At 44.0% G+C, this 18538-nt stretch overlaps 1 protein-coding gene across 2 annotated transcripts; it reads right to left on the bottom strand.

Annotated features, from left to right (window-relative positions):
- On the bottom strand, window positions 1-12268 carry BABAM1 (BRISC and BRCA1 A complex member 1). Of its 2 annotated transcripts, none has more exons than XM_074204461.1 (9): window positions 12160-12268; window positions 9419-9750; window positions 7591-7649; window positions 6547-6667; window positions 5737-5872; window positions 5208-5232; window positions 4897-5026; window positions 3649-3735; window positions 1-462 (listed from the first exon to the last, which is right to left on the bottom strand). In XM_074204461.1, the coding sequence occupies exons 2-9, from the start codon at window positions 9692-9694 to the stop codon at window positions 262-264; spliced, it is 1035 nt and encodes a 344-aa protein (XP_074060562.1). In that variant the 5' UTR covers window positions 9695-9750; window positions 12160-12268; the 3' UTR covers window positions 1-261. The 2 variants fall into 2 exon arrangements, with proteins under 2 accessions (XP_074060562.1, XP_074060563.1); XM_074204462.1 differs by having other exon boundaries at window positions 3-462; window positions 5794-5872.
- Window positions 12269-18538: the final 6270 nt, after the last annotated feature.

The following is an 18538-nucleotide window of genomic DNA, read 5'->3' as shown; positions in this document are numbered from 1 at the left end:
AGCACCTACCCAGAACCAAAACATCATACTGATAGTTTAATACATAACCAAAATTCACCATCATGGGACCCACAGGCTACATTTGAGCACTATGGCAAGACAGGTCCAGGGACTCTGATCAATCCATGATTGAACCTCACCCAAGAACCACCATCTCCACTGGGGCCATAACCACAGTTCTTAAGGACCCTTTTCCAGGGCCTATGGAAGAAGGGATCATCCTAGGCAAAGTTGAGCAGAGCCTAGAAGTCAGAGGCAGCCTTACACAGTGGCTTCCATTTCAGCAGAATCCTCTTCCTCCAGGAGGCTGTAGGAGGCATGTGTCTGGAAAGGTCTCTGCAAAGGGTGGGCCAGAAGTTTGGCCATGCAGTTGTGCAGCTCCACAGCTGGCCCTGACAGCGAAACCTCATACTTGTAGCTGGTGCCTTTGGAATCCAAACCTCCAAAGAGGGCATATGTATCCTAGGTGAGGGTGAGAAGGGTCAAAGACCATCAGTCATAAGCATATATACATCCACATGTATCCACAAAGGTGAGGTCCTATGGACAGGCAATCAAAAGAAAGGTAGACAGAAACCCCCTAGTTCCGGTCTTCCCCACATTCTAAAATGGTCAGGACCTTGGGAAAAAGGTTCTCCAAAGCCAGTAACCACCCTCAAATAGTCATGTTCCTTAGTGAGCAGGGGGTGAAACTAGGTGATGATACAGGAAGTTGTGCTTGGTGCCTTCATCAAATTCAGGCAACAGCTGCCCTGTCTTTTGGAGAGGCAAAGTTCAAACTTGTCATTTCATTGTCTGGAGTCCCTGGTAAAGGGCTTCCTTCACCTATGCAGAGCAGACCCTTCTCTACAACTGAAGTCTTAAGAGTACGGCCTGAGAACTCTGGCAGTGACCTGCCTAAGGTCACCAGTCACGTACCAGATACAAGATGAAACCTCAGCTTTTCAGAGAAAGCCTGATTTTGGTTAAAAAAAAAAAACAAAAAAACTCTGGACCTGGGAGTTAGAAGTTATCCAGTCTTATCCTTGTCTTTCAGTTACTTATAAAGCATGTACCAAATTATGAGTTCTCTTGAGCCTCAGTGTCCTTGACTATACAAATGACCATTATTATTCCCGTCTGCCCTCCCAACATTTTATGAGATCCGTCTCAGCTTTGACATTCTAAGTCTGAATATTCTATATTCTTTAGTCCAAGGCCAAATGTATTATTTAACCATGAAATTTGTTGTTGAGCCTTTGCAGGCTAGGATACATCACGAAGTTGTCTGGGAGATGAGGTTCCACATTCCTCACACAATCCAGCTGTCTGTACTTTTGTCCCAAAAACCCATAGGCCTACAGAATCTCAACACTGGAAGTGATTTCTGAGTTTACTGAGTGCACCACCCCCCCAACCCCCAGCCACACTTTTCAAATGGGGTATTTAAGGTTTGAAAGCAGGGGAATGACTTGCCCACAGTCAGATGGTGAGTGTACCTTCCATTCCTCTCTATACTGCCCTACTCTCCATTCACATAAAATAAGCTTTCTCCACAAATAGTGAGAGAGTATCTGAACTTATTCCCCCCATCATCACATAGGGGAAACACATTTATACTTCATCTCCTGGGGCAGCTAGGTGGCACAATGAATAGAGCACTGGCCCTGAAGTCAGGAGGTCCTAAGTTCAAATGTGACCTCAGACACTTAATAACTGCCTAGCTGTGTGACCATGGGCAAGTCACTTAACCCCACTGCCTTACCAATAAATAAATAAATATACTTCATCTCCTCACCATCCCTAGTTGTACACCTTCCTTTCCTCAATTCTTCCTTCACCAATTGGCAACAGAGAAACAGTCTGGCATAGAAATCCTTAATACAGCTTGAATTCTTAGCACATCTTAATGTTCAAATGCTAGTATGAGCAATGGGGGGGGGATCATCAAAGGGAAAGAAAGCTTGGGAGACAGTATCTGGTGGCATATATGTTGCTTTTGCAGTTGTTAGGTTACCCTCTGTCCCTGGGGCAGGTCACACCCTTCTACCAATATGCCAGTGGGCATATTTATTTCAAATATTAACCTTGTATCAAGGGCTTAAGGAAACTTTCAAGCATGCCCTCCCCCCACTTGACACCTGCCTTCTTAAGAACAAGCCACCCCTAAACTCAGGAAGTGATGACCTAGGCCCTAGGAAAAGAAGGGTTAAATATGTAGGGTATTTCTAGTTAACAAAACAGTATCCTATCATAGTAAGGGTAGATCTAGGATTAGATTCCAGCCTCTGCGAGGACAAGTTAACTTCTCTGGGACTCAGTTTCTACATCTTTACAGATGTAGAAAAAATGACTATACTACCTCCTTCAGAGAGTTGTTGTAAGGAAAATGCCTGGGAAACTGTAAAGCATCATAGACCCAAGATAATTTTCTAGAATCACAAAATCAAAGAAACTCAAAGCTGGAAGGGACTCTAGACATTAGAAGAGAATAGGAAGCATGCTATTTTGGCTGGGTGATTGGCCAGCCTGTCTGGAAGCCCTCTCTCAAGTAATCAGGAACCTATTGCCTCCTGAAGCACCTCATTCTACTGTGGGAGAGTTCTAATTACAAAGACTTTTTGTTAACTCTTGATATTGAGTCAAAATTCACCTCCTGTGGCTTTCACTCACTGTTCCTAGGTCTGGCTTCTAGGATCAAACGCAAATCGAATACCTCTCTTACACTACAAGTCTCTGGATGCCTAAGACAGCTGTCAAATCCTCCGTACTGGTCCATTTCTTTCCCTTGAGTTTCCTTTGGCTCTTCAGACTTTGTATAATCCTGGCCATCTGTCTCCAAAGACGTTCCAGCTTGTTTATGTCCTTCTTGGGGAAAACTCAACAAAATACTCCAGAAGCAGTCTGACCAAACCAGAGGACAGTGGGGCCATCAGCACCCTCTCTCATCCAAGATACTACTATTGCAACTATGAAATCATCAGCTGCTCTAGTTGTCATACCACATTGCTGAGCTTGGGGTCCACTAAACTCCCAGAATTTTTTGGTAATAACACCTGTCTAGAGATTTCCTGATATCTTAAATTTATGCTGGTGATTTTTTAACTCAAATGCAGGTCTTTTATTTCTAATAAATTTTATTTACCAGATTATGTACATTATTCTAGAGAGTTGAGATTTTTGGATCCTGTTATAGAATGACATGTTAGCAACTTTACCCCAGCCCCCACTACCCCAAGTTTTTTGTCCTCTGCAAATCTAACAAACATACAAACTATACTTCATTAAGAAGGCTGAATTGCAAAGAGTCAAAGACAGAATCTCAGGCACTTCCACTAGAGTCCTCACTCCAGGGTGAGGTAATTAACGACCACTCTGCATCTAGTCATTCAGCCAGCACCAAATCCATCTACTTGTATCATCATTGAGCCTAGATCTTTCTATTTTATTCCTGAGATTTGAAAATCTGCTAGAGGATGTCTTTAGGATTCCCTTACCCTACCAGCCTCATAACAGTGTCTAAACAGACATGAGATTCCTCTTGGAGGACTTCTGCTAGTTCTCTGAGAGCACTGTTTCCCCTTCCATAAATTGTTAGTCTCTTCTAAGACTTCAAGCTAAGTTTACTATTCTACAATTTGGTAGCTTTACCCTCATCTCTCATCTCACCTTCCAGCTGGCCTCCTCTTCTTTTTCCTCAGTACCATTGTGGATATATACCACATCAAAAAAGAAATACGGACATTGGAGCATCTTCTGCAGGAAAACAAAAACAGTAAATTTTTCTTTCAGAAAGCAAAAAAAGGTAATGCACATTACTAGAAAGGGGCTAGCCTGGGAGTCAGGAGTGACTGGGGTTTAAATCCCACTTCAAATTATTAGTTGTGACACTAGGGGACCTCAATGGGGTCAATATCTGTTGTCCTACCCACAACCAACAGAGCTGCTATAAGGAGCAAATTGAGATGGATAATGCATTTCACAGAAACAAACAGTAAGGTCTCTGACCAAAACTTTATGGTGGCAATACACTCCATGACTTCCACACACATCTGCCTTCTAAATCTTCTGATAAAGAGTGCTCTGTCTTCCATCAAAGAAAATGGATTCCATAGTAGCCCACTGCCCATGTGCAACAACAGAAAATTGGAAAGTGCTTCCAGCTAGCCATCTAAATAAATGGAAATGGCCATGGAATGCCTATCCACTCTAGCCTGGCACAACCATCCATTCAGTCCTTTGTCCAACAAATCTTGACTAAGTAGTTAGACACTTCAGTGTCTGGTACCATGGGGAGAGAGTGAAAGGAGGGATGTGACAGGGTCTTTGCCTTGAAAGACCTCATACTCCAACAAGGAATGTATGCAAAGTCTATAGACAAAATACAAAGTAGAATATGGTCATTGCCTGGCAGGACAAGTTCCTATGAGATGGAATTAGGGAGGAGTCACTTCTAGTTCAAGAAGTCCAGATTAGACTTCAAAAGGGGGTGGTATCAGAACTGAGCCTTAAAGGGCAAGTGGACTGTCAACAGGAAGCAATGGGAAGAAGTCATTCCATGCATAGGAACAGTGCCAAAAAAAAAAAAAAAAAAGGGAGAGGCAAAAGAGTATAGGATGAGCCTGGACCTGGTCAGTAGTCCAGTCTGGTTGGAACAGAGTATACAGAAAAGAAAGCAGTGTGTTATCAGACTGGAAAAGTAAGGTGGAACCAGACTGAGAAGGATCATGGATGTCAAGAGAAGGAGTTTACTCTTTAATGTGTAAGGACTGGAGAGTCACTGACGGGTTTTGAGCAAAAGGATGATCATGTTAGTGGACCAGGAAGTCCACTCTAGAAACTTATTCCCAAATCATCTAGTTATCAGATTTGGAAGGACAGTTCTTCTCCAGCTATCCTAACCTTTTTCTTACCTACCTTTATGGGCTCCATCACAGCAAACTGGGCCTGGCAGGCAGGGCGACTGTACACCAAGATGGTTCGCACTACATAAGGTGGTGGAATGGTCTGGACATTCTCTGTGACTGGAAGCTCAATCTTCTGCTGTCTAGACCAGTGGAGAGAAAGGAGAATGTGACATTTCAGAGCACCTCTGACTTCCTGTCAACTAATACATAAAGGGATGTCATGCCAGGCCCCTCATAATACATCCACCCATTCTGGTACCCTGTTGCCTAAAGCCCCAAGACCAATGTTAATCTTTGTGTCAGGAAATAGCAGCAACTTACATAAGGTTGAACAGGCTGTCCAAGTCTGGAATGAGAGAGCTAAGGATCAGTGAAAATGCCAGAGGCCAGTTCCCTGATGACTAGATTGTCATCTCTGGAAATGTGGGGTTCCTCTTCCAAGGCCTCCCCACTCCTGGGGAGTTACTCCTGTTACCTCCAAGTCTCCTAATGTCTCATTTCAATCTGTTCCCAAAAGGATGAAGAGCCCTCCCTTTCTATTCTAGTTTAGAAACAAGAATACAAGTCCACTACAGGAAAAGGTAGGTAGGCCAAAGATTGACAAAGAGCCTTTTGACAATTACTCTGGTCATCATAGGAGCACTGGAATACAAAAGCAGAGGTGGAAAGGGAAGGAGAAATTGGGCAGAACAGAATGAGGGCAAAAAATGAAGGAGGCTGGGAAATAATGGGCAAGGCTGGCTATATCAAGGGAGAGACTTTTTTTCCCCTGACAACTCTGGGGATAATGCCATCAGTAGTAAGCTATGCTTCTATGGGGCTCCCAACTCCCCCATTCTCTACACATGACCTCCAGGTTCTGTGGACTTCTGTCCCAGTCTGTCCCTTGCCCCTTTCACAAGGATACTGAAAGCCATGCAAGTAGCAGTTTCGAGGTCGTAGAGGCAGCTGCACAGCTCCCTGGGATCCGAGGTCAAGCCTGAGAGCTAAAAACAAAACCAGGGCTGCTCACCTGTTTTGTCCTTCTTGTTCTGTAGGTGCCACTGCCCAGATAACAATGCAGACGGCTCTTTGCGAGCAGGTGCTATTTCTTCAGCTCAGCTGGTCCTAGAACATCCCATCCCCAGGGTCCCCCCCTTAGACTATTCAGTCTTTTCTGAGATCTGAGGAAGGTCAAAGGGGGCAAGGATAACAGGACTCAGGAACTAGGGAGCTCTGATATGACTGACAGTTCTCCTCAAACACCTGGTCTCTGTGGTCTGTGGCTTCTTGTGAACTTGGGTCAAACTTACATACACAAACTACACATACAAAGCTGTATAAGGGAAAGACCACTAAATCTGCAGTCAGGAGACCTTAATTCAACCTTTTGAACCGGGATGGTCCCCACTCTGAACTTGGGTGGATGAGCTAGTCGATCACTAAGGTCCCTCTCAGTTCAGAAAGACTATTTTAAACACTCTCCTGGCTCAAACTCCCTATATTCTAAGATTTTGGCTAGCTCTAAATTGCATTTTCTAAAGTCCTTTCCAGCTCTAGAATTAGAAGGCATGTCTATCTCTGATATTCTGTGTTCAGGATCCTAATCTCTTCCCAAGAAATCGAAAAGGAGTAAGGGAAGAGGAGAGGGGGAACAAGGTCCCCTCCCATTCTCACTCACCCAAGTAGTGTCGTCATTTACCACCACCAGGGCAAACTCATGGCACTTGTCAATCTTGTGTTTTGTCCGAACAAACATCTCGATCATCTTCTGGGACACATTCAGGGCATTGGTCTTTGAGCTGGTCAGGGAAGACAGAGGACCCTCAGTAGGCTCTAGGCAGTTCCAAGGCAGCATTCAGGGATAGCGAACCACTACGGTTTCTCAAGGGACAGACACCCCTGCAGTTAAGATATAACTTGGGAATGGAGTCTCCAGGAAGAGGTTACTTTTCTGGACTGAGTCCCAGGTGACCCTTCACAGTTAGTGAGGTCCTCAGCAATCAGTGGTATGTCCTATGGGATCCTGGGCCATAGGAGAATCAGGCTCAAACATCCTCCACCCAACCATGCACCCACCCAGAGGGTAGCAGGGTCATTTTATCCTTTTTTAAGCTCTGTGTTTTTGCTCGACTTCTGACTTCCACTATCTCAACCTCATTTCAATTTGCATTTCTCTGATTAATAACTTTCAATATTATCAGGTGATCAGTGATTGTACTTTTTAAAACCTTTCATGATTTTTGACCATTTTTCTGATGCAGAATCAGATTTGTTTTCATTCCCAATAGGTTTCAGATTTCAAACTCTTTTCAGAGATATTTCCCTTCAAGTAAGAACACAACTGATATGCCACCCATAAGAGCTAAAGTGGCTACAAATGGCTTTTCCCTTCAACTTCTTTTCCAACTGGCTGCCAAATCACCTTGATTATATTCTCCTCTTTCTTATTGCTATCAGCCTAGTTTACCTCTTGCCTAGATTAGTCTAACTGCTTCCTAAATGATCTTCCAGTCTTTTTTTCCTCTCCAACTTATGCTTCATGTGCTGCCAAAGTGATTTCCCCAATACATGGGTCCACTCTGTTCACTGCTAAGGTATTATGGGACCAGTTCCACCTTGTTACTTCAACCTTCCCCATCTGTCCTCACCTAAGGATCCAAAGGTGGAAGAAATACCGGATCAGAGATTCCAAATAGACATTAGGAGAGAAAAATCCTCTCACCCATTAAATGACTCCAGTTTTGGCAAAGACATTTCCTCTGACAGGTCCAGGCATATGATCTGTGTTAAAGACATGGAAAAGTGGGGGAAATGAAGAACATTTAACACCTACTTAAACCTACCTCCCTGCCCAGTCCATTCCCAGCAAAACATTGAGCCCCTTGAACTCAGACAAGCTCTAAAGTAATACTATCACCAGGTCAATCGTGTTGATTCAACCATAAGAACTTCTTTTCTAATAAAAGAAAAGCCACCCCAAGAATAGGATTTCTTTAAAAAAGAGGAATTCACTTGAGACACACCAGTCTTGGTTACTGTTTAAATCAACCAACAAAGATTTAGTAAAAACCCCTGCAAGACTCTGTAAAATTTTAAGACTACTTTTTACTAAATGTGTGATGCTAAATAAAATATATTTAGTCTCTGAGTCTCAGTTTCTCATCTGTAAAATGGAACCAAGCAGTCCTACCTTATGGGATTACGGTAAAGATCAATGCAGATGCAGAGTAATTTGTAAGGTGTTATAAAGGAGAACAAAAAATAGTAATATTATCCAGGCTAACTGTGGAGTGGGCACAATGGACATCTATTCCATCTAGAATGGGGGAGGAAGTTCCAGTTTTACCAAGAAGTCCTAAGCAGCCTAGCTCTGATCCGAAGCAGATATAATGTACTAGAATTCTAGGCCATCAGAGTTGGAAGAGACTTTTATGATCACTGAGTTCAAATAAATCTGGGAAAACTTGATGTAGAGTAAAGGGAGAATCAAGAACTTCTAATATTCTAATCACAATATTGCAAAGACAAACAATTTTGAAAGAACTTGGGAACTCAACGATTAACCACAATTTAAGAGGACACATGAGATAAAACATATCCTCCTGCCAGAGGGGTAACAGATTTAGAGTGCACACTGGCATGTTTTTTCTCCTCTTTCTTTTTTTTCCCAAGGCATTGGGGTTAAGTGACTTGCCCAAGGTCACACAGCTAGGTAATTATTAAGAGTCTGAGGCTGGATTTGTACTCAGGTCCTCCTGACTCCAAGGACAGCTAGTTGCCCCTGACACATTTTTTTCCCCCAATGGCCAATGTGAGAATTTGTTGTGTTTTAATATAGATGCTTTGAACAGGGGTTTTCTTTTCATTTCTTTCTCAAGAAGGTTGGGGGGATACCTAGCTGTGTGGCCTTGGGCAAGCCACTTAACCCCATTTGCCTTGCAAAAGAAAAAGAAAAAGAAAAAAGGTTGGAGGGAGATGAACTTTCATTGATTGAAAATAATAAAAAGCAATTTTTAAAAAATCATTATTCCAACCCCTTCATTTTATAGGTAAGGAAACTGGGGCCCCAGAGGGGGGTGGGTGCTCTTATAAAGTCAAGATAAGAACTTAGGTTTCCTCCCAATTTGGGCTGAGGAAAAGGGTACAAAAGGAACTAATCCTCAATTCATGGTCACCCGGCTCATCCAAGCATTTGCATTAAACAGCACCTATGCGAATATAAGGTTGCTATAAAAGTAACTTCTCATAGTTCAGCGCCAGGCTGCAAAGCAAATATTATAAAAATGTTCTGGTGTTTAATTATCTGATTCTTGTAGTCAGTATAGTAATAAAAAAGCAAAGTCTCTCCCTAGGTAGGTAGGGAGACACAGTCATAGGGAAGAGACCTATAAGCTTTCTGGTCCATACGGATTCCCATACTCTCTCATTCTAGGTCTTTTTTTGCCATCTTGCATATGTGATTGAGAGCTCTTCACTGAAGGTTCACACTACTGTAACTGGTGCTACAACAAAAGTCTCCTAATATCTTCAAACTGAAAGCTGATACATACCACCTTCTCTGGGCAATTGACCCTGGGTGTCCGGACCTGAAATTCTGGAGTCTGTGGTGGCACTTGCCAGGGCTTGCCATTGGTGCTGGGTGGGTTCTGCGGGCTGTCATCAGCACTGGCTGCTTCACCCTCCCCTTCGCTCCGATTCCCCACACTTGCTTGGGTGCTTAGGGCTCGGTCTTCAGCACCCTCTGGATTGGATCGGGTCCGAGGCCTCTGCTCCATCACCCGGTCCTCCTCCTCATCTGCAGCACTTCCCGATTCTACTGGCTCCATAGTTGGGGGCCTCAAGCTCAAACTGGAAACTGAGCTCAGAATGCTGGTCAACCCCTCTGAAACAGTAGCAGGGAAAGAAGCACAGTTGGGAAGACAAGAAAGACAAACTGATGGGATTTGGGTCAGCAAATCAAAGTTTCAGAGTCAAAGTCAGCTAACTCATCCGACGCTTGAATAAGTCAGTGGGGTAAAGTGGAAAAAAAAGAACTGAAGAAGTAACCAGGAGACCTTGATCCACTTCTACTATCTACATAACAAAGAGCAAGTTGACCCTTATATGCACTGAGGTGTTATTCTCACTAAAAAAAACTTAAAGAAAACTGTGGATCTCCTGTCAGTTTGAACATGTTCACTTTATACCTGCTGGTCTCATTTTTCTTCTTTGAAAAATGGATGTACTAGGGGTGGCTGGGTGGTGCAGTGGATAGAGCATCAGCCCTGGAGTCAGGTGGACCTGAGTTCAAATCCAGCCTCAGACATTTAATAATAATTGCCTAGTGGTGTGACCTTGGGCAAGTCACTCTTAACCCCACTGCCTTAGATAAAATTTTTGAAACACTGGATGTACTAATCCTAACTTTGAATCATGAGGAATGACAGAGGTAATGCAAAGAAACATAAGTCTTGTCATGAGAGACCATAGTGATGCAAGAAATTTTTACTGCTATATCCTGGAACTGTTGCTTTTTTCCCCAATAGTTCCAGTGTATGCTGAGGAAAGCTAATTAATTCCCTGGCCTGGGAGATGCGAGAACAAGTGGCACTCAGTCTGTGGGTGTTTGGAAAGGGGAAGAAAGTTCAGCCTTAATGTTAGATTTAGAAGAGTCTTTAGAACATAGAATGTCAACACTAGGAGGGACCTTGACCTGGAGGGTCCTTAGAACACGGAATGTCAGAACTGCGAGGGCTTTTATAACGTGGAATGTCAGAGCTGGATGGATCCTTAGAACCCTGGAAGTCAGAGCTGGGGGGGCCCTTAGAAACCAGGAAATTAGAGCTGGGGGGCCCTTAGAACCCAGGAAGTCAGAGCTGAGAGGGTCTTTAGAACATGGGATGTCAGAACTTGGAGGGCTCTTAGAACACGGAATGTCAGAGCTGGGAAGATCCTTAGAACCCAGAATGTCACAGTTGGGGGGGCCCTTAGAACCCAGGAAGTCAGAGCTGGGGGGTCCTCAGAACATGTGATGTCAGGGCTGAGGGGGTCCTCAGAACATGTGATCCAGGGCTGAGGGGTCCTTAGAACATGTGATGTCAGGGCTGGGGGGCCTCAGAACATGTGATGTCAGAGCTGAGGGGTCCTTAGAACATGTGATGTAAGGGCTGGGGGGCCTCAGAGCATGTGATGTCAGGGCTGGAGGGCCTTAGAACATGTGATGTCAGGGCTGGGGGGCCTCAGAACATGTGATGTCAGGGCTGGGGGGCCTCAGAACATGTGATGTCAGAGCTGGGGGGGCCTCAGAGCATGTGATGTCAGGGCTGGAGGGCCTTAGAACATGTGATGTCAGGTCTGGGGGGCCTCAGAGCATGTGATGTCAGGGCTGAGGGGCCTCACAACATGTGATGTCAGAGCTGGGGGGCCTCAGAGCATGTGATGTCAGAGCTGAGGGGGTCCTCAGAGCATGTGATGTCAGGGCTGGGGGGCCTCAGAGCATGTGATGTCAGGGCTGGGGGGCCTCACAACATGTGATGTCAGGGCTGGGGGGCCTCACAACATGTGATGTCAGGGCTGGGGGGCCTCACAACATGTGATGTCAGGGCTGGGGGGCCTCAGAGCATGTGATGTCAGAGCTGAGGGGGTCCTCAGAGCATGTGATGTCAGGGCTGGGGGGCCTCAGAGCATGTGATGTCAGGGCTGGGGGGCCTCACAACATGTGATGTCAGGGCTGGGGGTCCTCACAACATGTGATGTCAGGGCTGGGGGCCTCAGAACATGTGATGTCAGGGCTGGGGGCCTCAGAACATGTGATGTCAGGGCTGGGGGCCCTTAGAACGCGGACCATGAGGCGGGGGAGGGGAGAGTCCTGACCCCGCTGGCTCTGGCTTCCCCCACGCTGCAGCCCCGCCCCCAGGGTCAGCGCGGGTCAGGGGTCAGGGCGGCCACAGGCCGGGGCACTCCCTCAGGGCGCAGAGGCGCAGCCCCCCAGGCGGCAGGACAGAAGGGGGGGGCTCCCCGGCGGCGCCCGGCTCCGGAGTCCCGGGTCCCGGGTCCGGGAGGGGCTCCGGCCTAGGCCTGGGGCAGATTCCGCGGGGCCCGGGCGAGGGGCGCGTGCGCGGCGGGTCCGGGGGCCACCCCGCCCCTGCGAAGGCTCGGGGCCCCCCGGCCGGCTCCATCCTCCCCCGGGGCCGGGGCCCCGCCTCCCCGCCCCCCCGGGGCAGGGGCCGCCGTTCTCCCCGCTCTCGCCGCCCTCCCGGGGCGCCGGCCGCCGCCCGGGGCCCGGAAGCTCCGCCGCGGCCTCGCTTCTCACCGTCCGGAGCCGCTTCCCGGTCTGTTGCTTCAGCAGCGGCAGCTCCGCCTGGAGGCCGCCATCTTGTGCCCCGCCCCCGGAAGCGGGGCCTCCGAACGCCGACGAGCAACAGTCGGAGTTTCCGGAAGACGGAGCTGGGGGAGGAAGATGAAAAGGAGGCGGGACCGCAGGGGGCGTGGCCCGAGAGTAGAGCCCGGAGTGACAGGCGGGGGCGGGGCGGGGCCTGCGGGGGGCGGGGCCTGCGGGCGGGGGCGGGGCCTGCTAGTCTTCCTACCTGACCTCTGCTTTAGAACGTGAGTGTGGAGGGGCGGCTGCAGAGGACAGAGCGCCGGCCTGGAGTCCGGAGGACCTGGGTTCAAATCCGGTCTCAGACACTTAATAATTACCTAGCTATGTGGCCTTGGGCAAGCCACTTAACCCCATTGCCTTGCCAAGAAAAACTTAAAAAAAAGAATGAAGAAAAACAAATATGGGAGTCTGCTGAGGCTAGAGGAAAGCTTGTCCAAGGGTTCTGAGGAAGGTTTTTAAATAACTATGGTGGGCCTTCCTGAGTGTGGCCTTAAAAATAATAATTTAGTTAATTAAATTTAAAAATTAAGTAATAAATAATCTTCAGTTTGTCCTGATGTACAGCTAATACATGAGTTTGGCCTTAAAATTAATAATTTAATTAATTAAATGTAAAAATTAAGTAATAATCTTCAGTTTGTTTTGACATGTGGTTAATACATAGGATATAAGATTTTCCATGGTAAGGTCTTACAGTTTAGCTACAGAGGATTACTGACTCTCAATTTACTTCTGGTATACAGAGACTCACTGCCGCCCAATTCACCCCTTATGTACAGGGAGGGGAGATGAGCAGGACTGATCTCATGCACATATTGAAAACAACTTGAGCCTTTAAAAAACCCACTGAACATCCTTGACTGGTCCTGGCCAGATTCTCAAGGCCCTACTTGATTAACATTGCCTATCTCTTCAGGAACTAGCCATTCCTGAATGTAAACACCATAATTCTTGGGATTCCAGGAGGGGTGGCTCCCTCCTCAGACAACCTGGAAAATTTGGTTTTATTCCACAAAAAAATTGGCAAGAAGCCTTCTTTGTTCTCAAGCTATATAAGATCTAATTAGACCCTCACCTAATTGGAGTTTCACCCATGGAGAGGACACTCTGCCTGGAGCCTTCCCAATCAGGACTCTGAAGTCTGTACCCTGGGACTCCTCAGTTGCTGTTGATTCAGATGTTGAAGCCCCTCTGATTGGTGATATTTTCCTGTTAATATCTATGTTTATCATCACTTGTACAAAAATATTCGTAGCAGCCCTGTTTGTGGTGGCAAAAAATTGGAAATTAAGTAAATGTCCTTCCATTGGGGAATGGCTTAGCAAACCTGTGGTATACGTATGTCATGGAACACTATTGTTCTCTTAGAAACCAGGAGGGATGGGAATTCAGGGAAGCCAAGGGATTTGCATGAACTGATGCTGAGTGAGATGAGCAGAACCAAAAGAACATTGTACACCCTAACAGCAACATGGGGGTGATGATCAACCTTGATGAACTCACTCATTCCATCAGTATCTGCAATGGAGAATGCCATCTGTATCCAGAGAAACAACTGTGGAGTTGGACCAAGGACTAGTACCTTAAATTTAGGGAAAAAAACCTGGTATCTTATTGTCTGATCTTGCCATCTCTTATACTTTATGTTTCTTCCTTAAGGATATGATTTCTCTCTCATCACATTCAATTTGGATGAATGAAAAGACTGACAAAATGCCTTCTGTGGGGGGTGGGGGGAGGGAAGTAAGATTAGGGGAAAAATTGTAAAACTCAAAAATAAATAAAATCTTTAATAAAAAAAATATATGTATAAGTAGGCTTTGCTCTTCTTTTTATCATATTGGGACTTATTGGTTACTTTTGCTGTTCAACTGATTTATTTCTACCTGTTTTATAATCACTTTATTAAATATACTCTTTAGCTTTGTTGGTGTGAACCTGTCATTTTGTAGGAGAGAATCAAAACCAAAATTCCTTAATCAAGCACCTGATAAGGGACAACCATTAACCTCTAGGATCTAAGCTTAAGAAGGAGCAAAACAGAATTAGATCAACATACATGTTTATTAATATTTCTCTATATTTGCTGAAATCAGGCGTTCAGTGGGGGGTGCTGGCTGGGGTATCAACCCCCTCCCCCAACATGGAGTCTTGGAACCAATTTCTTATCTATTCTATTATCAGAAGACAGCATCTGAAAAACTACTTCCCCTTGAAAGGAGCGGCCCTCAATTTAGGATGGGGCTGGCTATCAGACACACCTCCCAGGAGGTGTGTATGTCCAGGAGGCCATGCCAGGAGGGCAGCTCCTCCCACACCCAGGATCTTTGTGCCTTATCAGTTATGCCAAGACCTCCACAAACGAGAATCTTCCCTCTCCAGGTTGCTGACACACCCAGGAACAGTTAATGGGTATTAGAGGTTGTTACCTTGTTATGCCTTTGAAACATTCTAGTAGGTGTTGGGGGGGGGGGAGTTGTTTATTGAATAAAACTTTCATTATGAAAACGTTTTTATTTTTTTATGTTCATACCCACCATAAACTCTAGTTTATTTGTCTTCAAACTGAACACAAACTAAAGTTCATGAAAGCCAAGGGGTATAGGGACCCACAAAACACCAAACTTCCTAGTGCCTCCAATTAATTCAGCAAGTCTTCATCATCAATTATTCATTAAGAACAGGAGGTCTTAATAAAGTGCCTGGCACTTTGCTAACTGCTGAAATACAAAGAGACAAAAGAATTTTTTTTTTTGCCTTCAAGGAGCTCACAAGCAAAAAAAACTATGTACAAACAAGCAGATGAGAAAACAGCACACAAAATCTACATACAAATATACAGAATAAATAGGAAATGATTAAGAAAAGAAAGCCACTAGAATTAAGAGAGGTTGGGGAAAGCTCCCTGAAAAATATGGGATTTTAGATGGGTCTTGCCAGAACCTAGGAAAGTCAGAAGTCAGATGAGAAGGGAGAAAATCCCAGAAATGAGAAACAGTAACAAAAGATGAAATGTCTTGATCATGGAATTGCCAGGAGATCAGTGTCTCTAGTACATGGCAAAGAATAAAGAACACACTAGTCCTTTAACCCTATTGTCTCAAAAAAAAAAAAATCAGCTCAGATCTCACCTTTTTTGAAGAGGGATTTTCCCATACCCCTTAATACTTGTGACTATGATCTATTGATTATCTCCAATTTATCCTGTCTATATCTTGTTTGGATATAGTTGTTTGCATATTGTTTCCTCCATAAAATATGAGTTTCTTGGAAAGGAGGAACTGTCCTTTTCTTTATCTCACCATAGTTTGTCTCATCTCTACTGTCTAACATATAGTAGACACTTAATCTATGCTGACTGACCCCTGATTTAGTAACTCAGAGGCACAAGGTCAGGACCTACCATTCTTAGAGCTGCAAGGAACCTAGGATGCCATCTACTCCATCCTGACCAAGACTTTCCTTTACAACCTACTTGTCAAAGTGATCATCTGGCCTTTGTTTGAAAACACCCTGAAATCCCCTCTAACTGTGAGGAAGTTCTTCACATCCCAAGCCCAAATCTGCCTCTCAGCTCCCATCCATCCTCTGGTTCTCCCTCTAGGATCAAATAGGAAAAGAATCCTCATTTCCTCTCTCTTCCTTCTTAATACAACCTTCTCTTTTTGAGATAAAATACCCAGTTCAACCAATCCTCATTTACCATGGATTCAAGACCTGTACTTTCCTGTCTTGCATGGAAAAGTACTATGTTTTCCTAATATAGTAATGATAATAATAATAATAATAAAAATAATAGAGAATATTTATGTAACCCTGGTATATAGTTAAGTGTTTACAAATATAGACATGCATTTTTTATTGGGCTTCAAAGACATCACAAAGGTTTGTTTGTTTTACAAATTAAAGGTCTGTGGCAATTCTGCTGCAATGATTTTTGATGTTATGATTGTAATTGTTTTGGAGTGCCACAAACTGTGCCAATATAAGACAGTGAACTCAATCAGTAAATATATTCTGTACTCTGACCAACTGGCTATCCCTCCCTTTCTCCTCATGCCTCCCTATGCCCCAAGAAACAATAATTTTTAAATTGGACCAATTAATAATCCTACAATGGCCCCCAAGTGTTCAAGTGAAAGGAAGAATCAATCAATCAATGAGACAAACTTCAATGTAATCTTATTTTTTTAGGTTTTTTTTTTTTTTTTTGCAAGGCAAATGGGGTTAAGTGGCTTGCCCAAGGCCACACAGCTAGGTAATTATTAAGTGTCTGAGACTGGATTTGAACCTGACTCCAAGGCTGGTGTTTTATCCACTATGCCACCTAGCCACCCCTGATTATAATCTTATTTTAAGAAACTGCCACAGTCATTCCAATTTTCAGTAACCAACTCATGAAAGTTGGTTATTAAATTTTCAGTACAAATTTTTACCAGATTGTTTTCTACCATAGGGAGCAGGGAGGAAGGAAGGGTGGTAGAAAAATAAACAAAAATGGATGAATGTTGAAAACTACCTTTGCATGTAATTGGGAAAAAATAAAATTAAAATTAAAAAAATTTTTCAGTACGAGCATTTAGAGGTTTAAAAAACAATATATGTTCCAAATCAAGGCTTGTTTTCTTGAATTGCCTCGACTTAGTAAAGTAATGAAAAAATATTAATAATGCAGATAAAACTTTAAGGTGTCATGGTCTTTTGGAAAACCTGTTGTTAAAACTGCGGTACACCCCTAGTTACATAAACAAAGAATGAAATGATCCCTCTTCTCAAGGACAATACATTCTAATGAAAGAAACAATTAACTTACAGTAAACATATATTGTATAGATAAGAAACAGAGCTTCACTTCTTTCATGCCAAGATCATCCAACATTGAAACATCATATAGAAGTCAAGGCCTAGATTCTGGAAGGAGATATTCTTTATTGCCCAACTATCAATATCTGTCTCTCTCTATTTCTCTCCATCTCTGTTTCTATCTCTCTATCTCTGTCTCTCTATTTCTGTCTCTTTGTCTCTGTCTCTCTATCTCTGTATCTCCCTGTCTCTGTCTCTCTTTGTCTCTCTGTGTGGAGGCCTGGTTGGAAAACCAGATCCTAAAATGATGTTTTGAAGAAGGATTCTTAGACAATTCTACTATCAGAAGGCAGGATGGGGGTTAGTTCATCAAGGGAGTGGTCCTCAACTCAGGATGACATGGATAGTAGACATATCCTAAGAGGTATGTTCAGGGGGACATGAGAGAAGGAATGTCCCTTCCAACTCAGCTGCCTGTGCTTATCAGTTATGTTAAAGAACTCCATATAGCATGTGAATCTTCCCCTTCCAGGGTGTTGGGGCCATCCACCTGTTGTTTTAGGTGAGGTCAGCACCTTCAGCAAAACCCTGAGAAACCATATGCCTGGGACTGGGGCACAAGGAAGGCTTTGGACTTGGAACTTGGTGGGATTGTGCTATATAGGAACTGAGATAGGCTATGAAACTGATCCCCTTTCCCTCCCTAGAGATGGAGGTGGTGCTGGGGGAGAGGGGTTTTTTGAAGGGATGGTTGGATGTGTGTTCATGTTATTTCTTTGAAGTAAGTATTCCTTTGTAAAAACTAATCTGACTGTTAAGTGGTTAAAAGAAATTAGGACACAGGGGATTCTTAAAAATGGGGGTATATCATCAAAGGGAGCTGGAGGGAATAGTTGAGACCAAACCCTCCCACCCCTTTATATTCCCTTAAGGGTACTTAAACCTCTTGGGAGAGGGGAAAAGTAGGACACCTAGCTTCCAAGACATGGGAACCAAAGTAGACACTATCATATATATACATATATATATATATATATATATATATATATATGTATGTATATACACACACATATATATATGTATATATACATATATATGTATGTATACACACACACACATATATATATATGTATATATACATATATATATATGTATATATTAAAGTGAATGAATACAATTTATACAAAATAATTAAATGAAAGGTAGTTTTGGAGAGGGATACTAGCAGGTGGGAATGTCAGGCCGAAGATGCTATTTGAGTTGTGTCTTAAAGGAAGAGAGGGACTTTCTGGGGAAAAGGAAAGAAGAGAAAGCATTCCAGGTTTGAGGGATGACAGGGGCAAAGTTAGGGAGAGAGAAAAATGAAGTGTTCTGTATGAGTAGAGGCCAGTGTGGCTGGATCACAGAGTAGAGGAGGGGGAGGCTGGAAGGATAGGCTGGGGTCAAATCATTCAAGACTTTAAAAATGAAATGGAAGAGTTTATGTTTAAATCTAGAAGAAACAGGA

This window comes from Macrotis lagotis, chromosome X, assembly GCF_037893015.1.
Source record: "Macrotis lagotis isolate mMagLag1 chromosome X, bilby.v1.9.chrom.fasta, whole genome shotgun sequence".
Taxonomy (NCBI): Eukaryota; Metazoa; Chordata; class Mammalia; order Peramelemorphia; family Peramelidae; genus Macrotis; species Macrotis lagotis.
The sequence above is the reverse complement of the archived record's forward strand: the minus strand, read 5'-3'. Positions and strand labels throughout refer to the sequence as shown.